This window comes from Aquarana catesbeiana, linkage group LG02 (genome assembly GCF_042186555.1).
Source record: "Aquarana catesbeiana isolate 2022-GZ linkage group LG02, ASM4218655v1, whole genome shotgun sequence".
Taxonomy (NCBI): domain Eukaryota; kingdom Metazoa; phylum Chordata; class Amphibia; order Anura; family Ranidae; genus Aquarana; species Aquarana catesbeiana.
In genome coordinates this window covers 545,194,261-545,210,176 of record NC_133325.1, presented here as the reverse complement: position 1 = coordinate 545,210,176, position 15,916 = coordinate 545,194,261, and the positions used below count along the sequence as shown (strand labels likewise).

The following is a 15,916-nucleotide window of genomic DNA, read 5'->3' as shown; positions in this document are numbered from 1 at the left end:
GAATACTTGAATTAGATTGCATTATATCGCTAAAACATTTGAATTATTTTGCTGAGCACCTGGGCCCTCATGCACACGGGCTGTTAGAAAAGCGCTGTGAAGACGCCGGTGTCTTTGCAGTGACTTTTTTTAACTTTTTTCAGCTTTTTTCAGCTTTTTGCAGCGTTTTTGCAATAGCGTTTTTGAGCGTTTTTGAGCGTTTTTTTTTTTTTGCAGCTTAGGAACGCCTATGCCACTTGCAGCTTAGAGACGCCTAGGTGGGCATGAAGCCATAGACTAACGTAGACAGGCCTTTTTGAGCTGCAGAAAGGGCTTAGAAAAGCAGCTGTAGAGATGTCCGTGTGCATGGGGACTTAATACTATGGTTTAAACAATTGAACAGCACCAAGGAATGCTTAATGTACTTAAGGTAGTAACATAACTTCTGGGAAACGGTGACTACTCATATCTCATTAATTATCTCTATTATTGGATTGTGGGGAGGATGGTGGGTATGAGAACGGAACAAAAGAAATATTAGTAAAAATAAGTCAATTTAAGAAGGCTGGGAGATTTTTTCATCATTAAGAGACCCCAACCAAGGGGTATTCTGGAAGGCAGCTTCGAAGATCCTATAAATCCAGCCATAGAAACAAACATGAAGGGGAAAACAACAAGAAGTGCGGGAGCAATACCGAAATCACCTAGGACCAGCCTAGGCCCAAGTCCAGGCCCTATGAACAGGTATATACAGCAAGGAATCGGAGAAGGAGAGAAACAAGTGGGTTCAAAGGGCAGACAAATAGATACAAAAGAGAAGGACAACAAGGATAAAAAAGGCCAGTATAAAGTACAAATAGAAACCAGCCACCTCTCAGAACCCAGAATGGAGCCAGAAATGGGAGAGGAAGACAGAGGAAAGGAGGAAGGACAACAAGGGCCACAGTTGCCAACAAAACAGGATATGGAAAAAATGTTCGCGGCACTAGAGAATTCCCTAAAAGCAGAGATATCAACACTCCATAAAGACATGGGATATATGTTAAACAGAGTGGAAGAAGTAGAGATCAAAGTAGACCTACATCAAAAAAACATAAAGGAACTGGAAGAGGAAATAAAGAAACTAAAACGGGAACAACAGGAACAATCATATAAAATAGAAGAGCAAGAAAATAGAGATAAAAAGAAAAACTTGAGAATACGCGGGTTACCGGAAACAGAACAAGCAGAAAACCTAATAGAAAAAATGAACAATCTCTTCAACCAAATCTTGGGAAAGGATGCAACCAACATAATAGGAATAGAAAGTGTCTTTCGAGTAAAAAAACCTCAAAGGTTCTCAAGGGAAACACTTAGAGATGTAATAGTACGCTTCGAAAAATGGGAAGAAAAAAAACAGATCTGGATAAACCTAAAGAGGAAAACACAAATAGAGTTTGCAACAAACTAGAAATCCCCTCCCCAGAACTGGAAAAATATGCAAATAGACAGGAGCGAATAACGGCAGGGGATGACCTGCAATGGCAATTAAATTCAAGGAACAGACATCAAGATGTGGAATCTCGAGGAAATTAATAACTGAGAAAATACCACACATTAGTGCAAGGGGCCTTAGAGTGGAAAGGGGGGGGGGGCTGGGGTTGATGGGATGGGGAAAAAAGGAAAGTGAAAGGATTGGTAAAACACAACAAAAATGCAGGGAGAGGAAGACAGGGACTCACGGAGTGGACAGGGGGTCGCCCTATTAGTGCTTAGGCGAGGGGGGAATAGGGTGTCTCACAGAGCAGAGGGGACAGGGTGTGCCCCACAAAACAAAGTAAAATGCTCTCAGCTCTAGAGAATATGGGGGTAAAAAACCCATATCAGAAAAAAGGGAGGGGGAGGGTGGGAGGAGGGAAAAGGGAGGGAAGGAGGGAGGGGAGGGAAAGGTCTGATCCACATGAGTGGTTACATAGGCGCACCTATTTTGAGACGAGATGAGGAGACCCCGTGCGTCCGCTGGGTGTCCCCTCCACCCGGCCTTCTAAGAGGACCGGGTGGGGGGGAGGGCCGGAGGACGGGCGGAGAAGAAAAGGCACAAGAATGGAAAACGTAAACAGCATAAAAATAATCTCCTATAATGTCCGAGGACTAAATTCCCCAGGGAAGAGAAACATCATTCTCCGAGAACTAGAAAAAAGTAAAGCAGAAATAATTTTCCTACAGGAGACGCATATAACCCAAAACTCAAATACCAAAATTTATTCAAGAAACATACCAACATGGTATCAAGGAGACTCGCCAATAAGAAGGGCCAAAGGAGTAGCCATCGGTTTAGGGAAAAAATGTACGTTTTCTAATAGATCAAAGGAAAATAGATCCGGAGGGTCGATATCTTTTTATTACAGGAACTATACAAGGGGTAAAATATACATTGGCTAATGTCTATTGTCCTAATAAGAACCCTAAAAAATATTTGATAGATATCATTAAAATACTAATGGAATTCAAACAAGGAAAATTAATACTAGCCGGAGACTTCAACTTCAGCATGGATAACAAAATGGACAGCACCTCAATAGTAAGGGACAAAGAGGTAAAACAACTAAAGAAATTAGAAAGAACACTATATGAACAGCAACTAATAGATCCTTGGAGAATTCAGCACCCCAGCACAAAGGACTACACATTCTACTCAACAGTACACAAAAGTTACTCCAGATTGGATTACATCATGGTCGAACATAGAAACTTGGAAGAAATAGAAGAAACAAAAATAGGTATAATAACCGCCTCAGATCACAGCCCAGTAACGTTGAGAATGAAAATAAAAGGAGAAGTCTTTGAAAGGGGTCCATGGAGAATCAACGAAACTTTATTAGAAGACAGCGAGACCGAAAAAAGTATCATAGAAGAAATTAAAAGATATTTTGAGGAAAACGATACACCAGAGGTATCGAAAGCAACTATATGGGAGGCGCATAAATCTGTTATTAGGGGCAAATTAATAGCCATAGGGGCAAGAAAAAAACAGGAAAGGAAAACAAACATGCAACAAATAATTAAAGAAATTTATGAATTGGAACGAAAACACAAAAATCAAGTAAACAACAAAATCTTCGGCCTATTATCTCAAAAGAGAGAGCAATTAAAAGACTGGATGGAACAAGAAGAAAGGAAGGAGTACAACAGAGTAGTACAAGAAAAATACAAATGGGGTAACAAACCAGGAAAATACCTAGCAAATTTGGTAAAAAAAAAGAAGTCTTTGAATTACATTGAGAAGATCAAAAATGAAAAAGGAGAAGTGGTAAATAAAACTACAGATATAGCGATAACATTTCAAAAATACTTCAGCTCCCTATATGCAATAAAAGGACAGGAAAGTTGGAAAGAAGCGAATACAAGAACAAAGAGGATACAAGAATATCTAAAAAAAGCAAATTTACCAAAAATAAAAATAGACCAACTAGAAGAATTGGAAAAAAATATTACGCAAGAAGAGGTAAAACTGGCATTAAAGGAAACTCCCGTAGGAAAAAGTCCAGGACCAGACGGGTTCACGGTCAAATACTATAAAAAATTTGAAGAACAGCTGACTCCAAAACTATTAGAATATATGAATTCCTTAGGGGAAGATGAAGAAATAAGAAGTGAATCGCTACTAGCTCATATTACAATACTACCAAAAGAAGGGAAAGACAAAGTTAATTGCTCAAGCTACAGGCCAATAGCCCTATTGAACGCTGATACGAAGCTGTACTCCAAGATCCTGGCCACTAGGATAAAAAAACTAATCCCACAGTGGATCAACCCGGACCAGACTGGTTTTGTCCCGGGGAGAGAGAGGCGGGACAACAGCCTAAAATCATTACTGATGTTGCACAAGAAGGTGCAGAATGAGACCCCAGTTCTATTCCTGTCATTGGATGCAGAAAAAGCATTCGACAGGGTAGACTGGGGTTTCATGATGGATACATTGCGGCACTTGGGTATCGGGACAAAAATGATGAAGTGGATAACAAATTTGTATAATGGCCCGACAGCAGTCGTAAAAGTAAACGGTAGACTCTCTCCAAAAATTAAGATGCAGAACGGAACACGGCAAGGCTGTCCACTGTCTCCACTATTATACGTATTGGCTTTAGAACCATTATTAGCAACACTCCGCAATAACAAAGAGGTAGAAGGAGCGAGACTAGGAGGAAAAGAGCATAAGATCGCAGCTTACGCGGACGACATCTTGATGTACGTATCCAACCCAAGAGTGTCACTCCCAAACTTATTGAAGGAAATAAAAAAATACGGAGAACTGTCAAATTTCAAAATTAATCCAATAAAAACGGAAATATTAAACATAGGACTAGAGAAAAAGGAAGTTCAGTTTTTACAAAAAGAATTCCCATTTACGTGGGTAAAAGAACTAAATTACCTTGGAATTAAAATAACTCCTAGAGTCGAAAAAATTTACCAGGCAAATTTTATCCCATTGATCAATGAGGTCAAAGAAGAAATGAAAAAGTTAAGAATACAGCCACTTTCATGGATTGGAAGAATAAATATGTTCAAGATGATGATACTACCCAAAATAAATTACAGATTACAGATGTTACCAGTAAAGATCCCGCAGAGCTTTTTTAAAATAATTAAAACAATTTTGTTAAAATATATATGGTTTAATAAAAAACCAAGAATCAAATACACGCTGATTACAAGGAAAAAGGAGCACGGAGGTTTGGCCGCTCCAGATATAAGTAGGTACTATAAAGCCATAGTTTTAACACGAATGTTAGAGTGGACAAATGAGAAAAATGAAAAAAAATGGGTGGAAATGGAAAACATAATAAGCGGAGTCACATTACATAAGAATATTTGGATCCCACGGAAATATAGAACATTGGACACTGACTCACACGAAATAACAAAAAATGTATTTAAAATTTGGGACACCATTCACTTAAAGAATGAATGGAAATATAATTCACCACTATTAGCACTCACAGGATCGAATTTCTTCACCCCTGGGAAGGAAATATTTGGAATTCAAGGAATACGTAACCCACAATTGAAAGATATCACTAGAAATGGCAAAATAAGAACACGAGTAGAAATAGAGGAAAGGAACGGATGGAAGATGAATGAATGGAATTATAATCAACTAAGGCACTTAGTAAGCACAATACCACACCCACTGAGAGACGAAACGAAATTAACCGCACTGGAAATGTAGCAATGAAATACCATTGAAAAACGGAACATCAAAAATTTATAGTACACTGACAGATTTGGAAGCACAAGAAAGACCAGAATACATAAATCAATGGGAAAAAGAAATGAATATAAAAATAGATAACCAAAAAGTGGAAAAAATGATAGAAATGGGATATAATAAGGCCTGCGACATGAAGACTATTGAAATGAATTATAAACTAGTATCAAGATGGTATATGACCCCAGTAAGAATACACAGATTTCATCAAGACAAAACCTCTTTGTGTTGGAGAAAATGTGGCCAAATAGCAACGATCATACACATATGGTGGGAATGCCCAATAATAATGGAGTACTGGAAGGAAGTGTTAAATAACATAAAAGAAATAACTGAAGAAGAAATAGAACAAAACATCTGGACTTGCCTCTTCCATATCTATAATAAACCTAAGAAACAATGTAGAAAATCAATAGTACCTAACCTCCTGAATGCGGCCAAGGCCTTAATTTCCAAGAATTGGCTAAAAAGTGGAAAACCAGATATTAGAAACTGGCTAAAGGAAATAGATCATCACTACAAAATGGAAGGAGGAGAGAAAAGGAATAATAGTAGATGGGAAAGTTGGAAAAAATACAAAGTCTCAGACATTTATTTAGATAAGATAAAAGAAAGAATAGGTGCAGAGCCAAGTGGATAAATAAATAACATAAAGGAACGGACCAAACACAGGGGAGGGGGAGGGGGAGGGGGGGTAATAAGAGGGACTGAGAGAGAATAAGATAATAGTGGGTTCATATTTATAGGAGGCGTTTTGTCGTCGATTTTTAAAATTATTAAATAATATCCTAGAAGGGAAAAACAATAAAGATGTGACGGAAACAATCCACAATGATGTGAAAAATGAGAAGAGATAAAGTTTGACATATAAAGTTGAAATAATGTCTCTCAGAAAAATTTTCGCTGAAGTGGAAAAAAAAGAAAAAAAAAGAAAAAAAAAAAAAAAAAAAGAAAACGTTTTGAATCGATCCAAAAACAAACAAACAAATTGAATTCCGAAGACGAATGAAACTAATGAAACTAATTTAACTAAACTAATTTATGTAAATAACAAATTGAAACAAAATGAAATGAAAGGAATTTTTTTGTTCTGCACATATCTAATTTACTGACATATAATCACACACATAGGTTGTGTCTTTTTTCAACCTCACCTACTGTACTATGTAACTATGTAATTGCCAGGAGAAGGACTTCCTCTTGCCATGAGTGAGAGTTTCATCCTATTTTTGAGTGGAGAGTGCACATAGCTGTCAAGTGTGCACCATCACAGTTGCATGTCAGCGGCCTGAGCGGGATCTGAAGCCCTGAGTTTGGGGGTACTGATAGCCAGAGTCCCTTGTGTGCAGAGTAGAGACTGGACTAATCACTGTAAATGAATGGATGGTGAGCTGAAATATCACTAGGACTGGTGAGCTTTTGCTGTGGGGATACAACCATGCAACCATCTAGTAGCCTCATTGCTGTCTGCAGGCTTTACACTACACTAGCCTTAAGAGTGAGGACTAAGGACTGTCCCTGCTAAACAGAGACCTTCACCTATTGCCTATGTTCTCAGGGTCATTGCACCATATCCTTGCCATTCTCCTAAAGAGAATAGTAGAATAGAATAGTTATAGTAATATTGCAGTTAATGCTTATATGCATTGTTTATTGCTGACTTTGCTGATTCATGGATTAATCCCAGTTTAGTGGTACAGACCTCTATTCTAACTTACCTTGGTATAGTGATTATACTGTCTAGCTGATTGTGTCTGTACCTACCTTCTGTGTTTTCATATATGCTCAAACTACACAAGATTGGCTGAATAGAATTACAACAGTTTTAATATCTTTATTTCAGCTTTTTATTTTGCTGCTAGCCTGAAGTTTAGTTGTAAAGTGTATATCAAGTATTTTTTATAAGTTTTAGGTAGAGTAGGGAAGTAGAACCCAGGTCTGTTTTTTACCGCCATCCAGGGTTTCATAGGGATATTTGCCCTTACTTTCTGTAACAGACACTGACAGAAATAAAAATCTGACAGAGATTCTAGCCTAACCTTACTCCACTAAAAAAAAAAGCATTGTTATTTCATGTTGCTGATGAAGAGTTCCCCTCACTTCCTTTCAGGCAAAATGTCAGCAGAAAAAGCAGAAAAATGAAGGAAATTTTCATTAACAGAGCCCTGGATAGTAGAACCTTGTTGTACCTTCTTGGCAGGTGTTAGGGCCCTTTTAAATTCTGCCCCTCCTGTCGTGATGTCATGGGTGGAGTTAGTGCCCATATAATACAAGCTGTGGGTGGGTCCCAGTAAGAGCATGGTATGGGAACAGAACAACCTTTAAGGAAGATGCAATTTTGAGCCGTAGCTGCTACAAAGGGCCCTGGGCAGGACTGAACTCCCAGTCAGAGCACCAAGGGGAACAGACAGAGTCACCTTGTCTACCTCTTACCCTCATCTGCAGGTACTGTAGCTTGGTGCATATGGCCTCCGGGCCTATGTAATTATCTTCTTGTGTGTGTGGGAACAGAAACCCTGGTAGCAAGCAACATCAGAGAGAATGCTCACCTAGGCAGAACTGGAAAGAGGATATCAGGCTCATGAACTAGCATACTATTGGGGAGCTGTCCCTTCTCTGTGGTGCTTCCTAGAGGAGTGTAAAAGGTATGATGGCTGAAATGAGATTACTGTAAGATGAATATAATTGTTAATGATGTTCTGCACCAAAGAATTTGACAGTTTGTCAATGTATTACCTGGAGGAAAATAATGGCAGTAAAGTCCTGGAAATGTATCTAAGAGTGGATATTTCTTTTTTTTAACAACAGGTTTCTGGTCAGAGGTGTTGTGAGCAGGCATATGGCTGGCAGGAACATATCCAAGATGGTGGATATACATTATAAAGGTGGGTATGTGGGGTCACTATCCAAGAAGAAGCAGGGCAGGACCTGGGACATCTTTGTCAATGACTGTTCAATCCAGGGCCCCTACAATCTGACAGACATAACAATCCATCCCTATTCTATCCAAAAGAGTTTCTGCTTGACATACATTTTAGGTACCAGTTCAGTGGCTGTAATTGTCATTGTCCTCAAATTGACCTCTAGTTCCACTCTGGTTTCAGTACCTTGTTCTTAACCAAGCATCTCCTAAGCTTTCCCATAGTTTTCTTTCTTTATCCGTCACACATGAGCTCAACAACAGCAAAGCCTTTTGCGTTGGAAAAGGAGACACTACAGAACTAGACATGTCCTTCCTGGGGCAGTTGGACAGAATCTGGAAGAAAGTTCCATAGAGTTACATTTTAAATGCAAAAAACACAATTTTGCGCAAGTAAACTTAGCTTATGAGTCTCACCTTGGGCAGTATATTAAACAGCATATGGACCAAGTCTGTAGGAGCTGGTTGGAACATATCATCTTGTACTTTTCCCTGGTGATATAAGACATGTAAGTTGTGTTAAGTAATTGCAATTCACCTAATAACATAAAACACTTTATCAAGACATAGTTACATAGTTACATAGTAGGTGAGGTTGGAAAAAGGCATAAGTCCATCAAGTCCAACCTATGTGTGTGATTATAAGTCAGTATTACCTTGTATATTCCTGTATGTTGTGGTCGTTCAGGTGCTTATCTAATAGTGTTTTTAAACTATTGATGCCCCCCGCTGAGACCACCGCCTGTGGAAGGGAATTCCACATGCTGGCCGCTCTTACAGTAAAGACACAGTGGGGGGGAATAATTATAAGACTTGAACAGGCTGAAATGAATGCTGGGCATAATGTACCAGTGATTGTTCATTATATTATGTCAGGTTGTAGAGCATTATTTATTTTTGCTGTATGTGATTACATTGTTAATTGTGTTATTAATTACTTACTTACTATGGAGAGAGGCACAAAAAATCTCACCATTTAACCTAAGGCCAGCCCTGGGTGTTTTCTATCTCTTCATGACTCTTTACTGCTTTTGAAGAGTAAAAAATACATGGATTCCCAGAGAACTAACTGTAAGTGTTACAGGGACAGTGACAAATCAATTTAACATTTGTAATACTTTTATTTCGCCAAAGGTTCTTACGCCTCACTGAACAAAATCTACCCTGTAAAAGTGCAAAAGGAAACTCCTTTGAACTGTATGCTATATCAAACAAAATGCATACACAAAAAACATATGCGCCCACTTATATATCACTGCTGCCACCTTAAACCTTACAATAATATATTGACAAACAACTTGACAACCTTACAATAATATATTGACAAAATAAAACTAGCGCTATGATAAGAGCATAACAATAAAATAAACTACAAAAAAGAATGAAAGTCAACCATCAGAGTTAAAAGGTGATAATTAGGCCAATGGGGTTATTTACTAAAGGCAAATCCACTTTGCACTACAAGTGCAAACTACAAATGCAAAGTGCACTAGAAATTGCACCGAAAGTCTCTGTTAATCTGAGGGGGACATGCAGGGAAAATAAAAAACAGCATTTTAGCTTGCACATGATTGGCTAATAAAATCAGCAGAGCTTCCCCTCATTTCAGATCAACCCCTCAGATTTACCACGACTGTACTTTCAAGTGCACTTTCAGTGCAATTTCAAGTGCACTTTGCACTTGTAGTGCAAAGTGGATTTGCCTTTCGTAAATAATCCCCCAAATGTAACTCTTCAGTCCCAAACGAAAGGGGTAATGAATTCCTCTTCCACCTTGTGACTTCAGTGAAACACCACTCCCCATAGACTGCAAGGCTTGGTTCACACTAGTGCGAATTGGATGTGTTTTTTTCCGCATCAAATGCGCATGACAGGAGATTGTGACCAGCTCTCTATGGAGCCGCGGAGCAGCTTGCACAGGAGTCCTGTGTGTCTTTGGATCCATTTAAGGGCTGAATTCAGGCAAAAATTCAGCCCTGATTCGTCCCTGAAACGGAACACAGGGACACACTGGACCCCTGCTGCGAGCCGCATCCATCTGCAGTTTGAACCTAGTCTAACTCACCAGACCTTTATGCCGCTCATTTTAATGATTGGCATCAATGGTCAGCTATTTACCAGGTTCTATAGATTTCCCATGCATGCTAGGAACTAAAGATAGCTGGTAGCAGGTTGTCATTTTATTGCAAGCAAATTTAAGGATAGCACAGAGTGCGGGCCATGTAAACAGAATTCAGGTGCTGGAAGGGGAATTGCTCACTCACTTCTCTTACATATAATAAACCCTAAAACGAAATCTGTCTCTGCCAAGAGATCAGTAATTGCTCTGCAGACCCTTCTTAATTTTATATTTTCTTTCTTATCCATTGTCATTTTTTTTCAGCTTCCATTTTTTTTCAAAGCTTCATTGAACAAGCTGAAGTTATAAGCTGATTGGCTATTGTGCACAGCTGCACCAGATTTTGCAGTTTTAGTACATCAATCCCTTTATGTCTAGACTAAGACCCCATACACACTATTAGATTTTCTGCAGATTTTTGTCTTCAGATTTACCAAAACCATATAGTGCAAGGACCTGCCTGATTGCATACAAACTGAAACTCTTAAGGTTTGACCTCGTATCATATGGTATCAATCTGAAGACAAAAATCTGCAGAAAATTTAATAGTGTGTATGGGGCTTAAACCAAGATTCACACTGACAGCAGGAATTAAATTGTGCGAGTTCAGCTGAACTCGCAAGATTTCATTCCTGCATCTCAGTCCCGACTTCGGGTTGCGGGTTGCTGCACAGATGTCTATCGCACACCAAAAAAAAAAAAAAGAGAGCTGGATGCATTCCTAAATACACAAAACATAACTGAATACTAACATTTATAGTTAATAACACCAAGGATTGTCGATCCAGGGAATATTCCATTGCCTTCCAGGGATCAGGAATGAATAGTTTTCTCCCATTTGAACAAATTGGACCATGCTTTTTAGGGGTTGCCTTCCTCTGGTCTGGTTCAACTGTGGGTGAGTTCTGTATAGGGAGGTTTTCTATTTGTTTATTTTTTATATTGGTTGAAGTAGATACACCTGTGTCTTTTTTTTCAACATGTAAACAACGCTTTTTTTAGCCAAAGACTTGCATATTGGCTATGAAAATGCCCTTAAAAGAAAAAACAAGATTCGGCTCCCAAAAACTTCAATTGAATTGATAGTTTGTGAATTTGTTCAGATTTTTTTCATTCGGCGAATACCAACAAAAATATGGATGGTGATTTATAAAAACCAAAGCGCCGATCTGGTATGCTGTACTGTCTGTATGCATTTCAAGTTTGTTATTAGTTTTGCTGGTAATTTTAGTTTTTGTTGTTGCTTAGTACCTTAATTGTCATCCACTAGTGTTTGTATGCTGGTGAGTTGTTATATATGTATACTCACCAATAAATTAAAAGCGTATTTTATCTTCTGAAGACAGTCAAAAAAATCTGATTCTGGAATAGCAGATTTTCCTTTTGATACAGAAACAAGAGGGAGAAATACAAGAGATTATGTCATATATTATCAGTCCGTCCCCACATGCCAGGGTGCTAGGGGTAACCCTAGACTCTGAACTAGCCTAGACTCTAAACTGTCCTTTCAGGCCCACATCCAATCCCTGTCCAAATCATGCCGCCTTAGCCTCCGCAACATCTCTAGAATACGCCCCTTTTTAACCAAGCTTCAATTCACTCCCTGGTTATCTCTCGCTTCGACTACTGCAACTCCCTCCTCATTGGATTACCTTTACATACACTATCCCCCCTTCAGTCCATAATGAATGCTGCTGCAAGACTCATCCACCTTACCAACCGTTCAGTGTGCTCCACCCCTCTCTGCCAATCCCTGCACTGGCTTCCACTCACCCAAGAATAAAATTCAAAGTACTATCAATAATTTACAAAGCCGTCCACAACTCTGCCCTCAGCTACATCACTAACCTAGTCTCAAAATACCAACCAAGCCACTCTCTTCCGTCCTTCCTAGACCTCCTGCTCTCTAGCTCTCTTGTCGCCTCCTCCCATGCTCGCCTACAGGATTTCTCCAGAGTTTCTCCCATCCTTTGGAACTCCCTACCCCATCCTGTTCAACTGTTCCCTAATCTATCCATCTTTAGACAGTCCCTGAAAACCTTTCTCTTTAAAGAAGCTTATCCTGCTTCTAACTAATACACTGTTTTACTCCCTCCATCAGCTCATCCTCCACAGCTATTACCTTTTGTAACAATTCACCCTCCCTCCTAGATTGTAAGCTCGAATGAGCAGGGCCCTCTGATTCCTCTTGTACCAAATTGTAACTGTAATGTCTGCCTTCATTTTGTTAAGTGCTGCGCAAACTGTTGGTGCTATATAAATCCTGTAAAATAATAATAATAATATACACTGTTCTATTTATTTCTGAGAGAGGGTAACTCTTTTAAGCTCTTTGGTCAGATTCACACAGTTGCATTGCAGTAGTATGTGCTGTGGTGCACTGCTTTGCGCATGCCTTTTACTATTTTGTTGCATTTTGGTGCATGACAAAGTTCATTCAAATAAATGGGCTGCACTAACGCAACACAAGTAAAAAACGCAGCACAACACACATTAAATGCGTGCACTTTGAAGATGTGAATGGGTTCTCAAGTTATATAATATAACAAAAAGGACTTTAACAGTGTCTAAATAGAGCTAATCACCTTTATTAATTAGAACATATTTAAAGCAGATAAACAGTGTTCCCAGCTAATAAAGAAAGGAAGAAGACATCTACTAAAACTTACTGTCAAAAGCTGAAAACAAATAATAAGGTCACAATAAAGCGGTATTAATTCCAAAAATCAAACTTTAGTATATTACAGCTTACTAAACTCTAAATATGGTGGCTGTGTTTGTTTTTAATGTTTAAAATTTTTTCGCTCTATTTTACCTAGTGATCCACCCAGTAACTCTCTTCCTGTCTTATGTCCTGTACACACGATAGCATTTTTGCGACAACAAAATCCATGGGATTTTTTCCGATGGATGTTGGCTCAAACTTGTCTTGCATACACACGGTCACACAAAGTTGGTCGGAAATTCTGAACGTCAAGAACGCAGTGACGTACAACACGTACAACGAGCCAAGAAAAATTAAATTCAATAGCCAGTGCTGCTCTTCTGCTTGATTCCGAGCATGCGTGGCACTTTGTGCGTCGGAATTGTGTACACAGGATTGGATTTTGTTGTCGGAAAATTTTTCGCCAGCTCTCAAACTTTGTGTGTCGGAAATTCCTATGGAAAATGTGTGATGGAGCCCACACACATTCGGAATTTCCGACAACAAGGTCCTATCACACATTTTCCATCAGAAAATCCTATTGTGTGTACAGGGCATTAGAGTGTCTCCACCCCCCCCTGTGGAGGAATGGAGAGCAGTATTGTCGGCCTGAGATAGAGTAATATTAGATGCACTAGCAGATTTAGATGGACTTGCCTAACAAATTAAAGCCAGCCAACAGCTATTACATTTTAAGTAGTTACAGGAACAGTTTGTTTTTTTCCTGGGAGTTTTACATAAAGGCATAAAGGGTTTACATCAGTAAACACGTTAAAGTTTTACATAAAAGAATAAAAGATGTAAAAGTTGACCAATGTAAACAACCCTGTCAATGTTAAATGTTTTTTTTTCAACCTTTTAACTGCCACTTTTGATTCACAGCTTGGTTTGTTAAAGGATGTTGAAAAATAACAGACTCACAGACTGGATCACCAGGTGAAAATAAAGGAAAAAGCCTAAAAAAGAAACCTAATGCTCCACCACATCTAAGAATTTATAATATATTAAATTTTTGTTTTTGGGTGTAATTCTGCTTTAAAGAGCACCTAAAGATCTAGACTTTGAACCTTTAAAGAGGCATTAAACCCAAAGCCAAAAATGTATTTTACTGCAACTTACAAATCCTTAGATGTGCATTAGGCTGACCGTGGTTTCACTATTTAGCAAAATTACCTTTGTGTGGTATCTGCTTACAGGTAAACTGGTGTTTTTTTCAGTGAGTGAATTATTTGTGGTAATATTGTAGGGTTTACATTAAAGTAATGAATGTATGGATTTAATCTTATTACAGATTACAGGGATATTCAGTATAGCAAAATGATTGGGTGGTTCTGATAAAGCAGGAAGCCCCCCATGTACAGTATGCATATAATTGCAAATTATTGTATAAAACTATAACTCATTTGGGTAGGATGATGTATATCAAGCTGATCTATTTTACATGTTTATCTAAACACAATAAAAAAGCCATGTATTCATATTTACTTTACTCACCCTTTCTTTTCTTTTTATTTGAATCCAATAATCCAACAAATATTTCAATATCCCCGAGAACATGATTTAACACTTCCTAATGTGGAGACAAATAAAAAAAAAAAAAAAAAAACTAGCATAGTATTGTAAGCAATATACAAAGTCAAATAACTGCGCTAAAGTGCTTAGTACAAATATAAATGTAAGACAGCAGCACTCACTATTGTTTGAGCACCAACAAAGCAAATTATTTGAATCAAATAAATGTGTTGCACTATCTTTTTAAACACCTAATTATGTAAATAACAATCAGAAATTGACAATAAAGAAATAAAAAATTGTGAAAACGTGATGATGTCATCGCCCAACGTACATTTCATCTCAAAAGATGTCTTCCAGGGGCATTCAGGGAGCACAGTATGAACTTTGCACCGCCATACCTCTCAAAATCATTCAGGCTCAGAACACCTGGGGGGTTATTTACTAAAGGCAAATCCACTTTGCACTACAAGTGCACTTGAAAGTGCACTTAAAGTGCACTTGGAAGTAAAGTCGCTGTAGATCCGAGGGGGATATGCAAGGAAAATAAAAAAACAGCAATTTTAGCTTGCATATGATTGGATGATAAATCAACAGAGTTTCACATCATTTCAGAGCTTCCCCTCAGATCTACAGCGATCTACTATATATATATTATATCCAAGCAGGAGATATTCCGATAGCAGTGAAAGGGATATAGTTTCAATGGTATCAAAATAAATAAACCTACAATATCACGTGTTATCTCGTCTCCTTGGTTGAAGTCTGGTGACTGAGTTCGAGATGGTGGCTGGAAATGTACAGTCCCTGATTCAAACTTTCTCTGTGAAATAGGTGAATCTACAATAAAACACATAAAAAAATGACAGTTACACAGAATATTTTAGTCACTATAGTCCCTATAGAAGTGAATTACTAAAATAGAAACAAACAAAAAAAACACTTTCTCTCCCAGCTTTTATTGGGAGACATTCTTCCATGAATAAAGTATAGTCACCACTTGCTGGAGGTTTTAGCACTATGCAAAGCAGAAAGGGCACAGTCCTATATAGTAACTATATACTTGCAGATGCAGTAAAACCTCAGTCTATTATTAAAGAAAAGAAAGGGCGCCTCTCACCAACCCAGTGCATTAGTATTCGGAAACCAAACAAGAAACACACACACCACTTCAGGCAACAGGATACTTGCTGAAAAGTCTTTATTGTCATAAGCCAGACAATCATGCAGGGTTACAGTTGACATGTTTCACACAAGTGTAATGTCCTTGTTCACGAACAAGCATGGTACGCTCATGTGAAACCCGTCAACTGTAACCATGCATGATTGTCTGGCTTATGACAATAAAGACTTTTCAGCAAGTATCCTGTTGGCTCTCGCGTGCGACCATTTCTTCTTCTTTCCAGTGCATTAGTATGTAGATGAATGTCAAAG

At 38.4% G+C, this 15,916-nt stretch overlaps 1 protein-coding gene across 1 annotated transcript in view; it reads right to left on the bottom strand.

The window, feature by feature from the left end:
- Positions 1 to 15,916, bottom strand: part of EPS8L3 (EPS8 signaling adaptor L3) — a 302,100-nt gene that overhangs the window by 62,299 nt on the left and 223,885 nt on the right. Inside the window, exons 9-13 of the mRNA XM_073615885.1 lie at positions 15,213 to 15,322; positions 14,465 to 14,540; positions 11,576 to 11,646; positions 8,565 to 8,639; positions 8,335 to 8,483 (exon numbers count right to left, since the gene is read on the bottom strand). Of these exons, the coding sequence (XP_073471986.1) occupies positions 8,335 to 8,483; positions 8,565 to 8,639; positions 11,576 to 11,646; positions 14,465 to 14,540; positions 15,213 to 15,322 (481 nt within the window). The remainder of the gene's footprint in view (positions 1 to 8,334; positions 8,484 to 8,564; positions 8,640 to 11,575; positions 11,647 to 14,464; positions 14,541 to 15,212; positions 15,323 to 15,916) is intronic.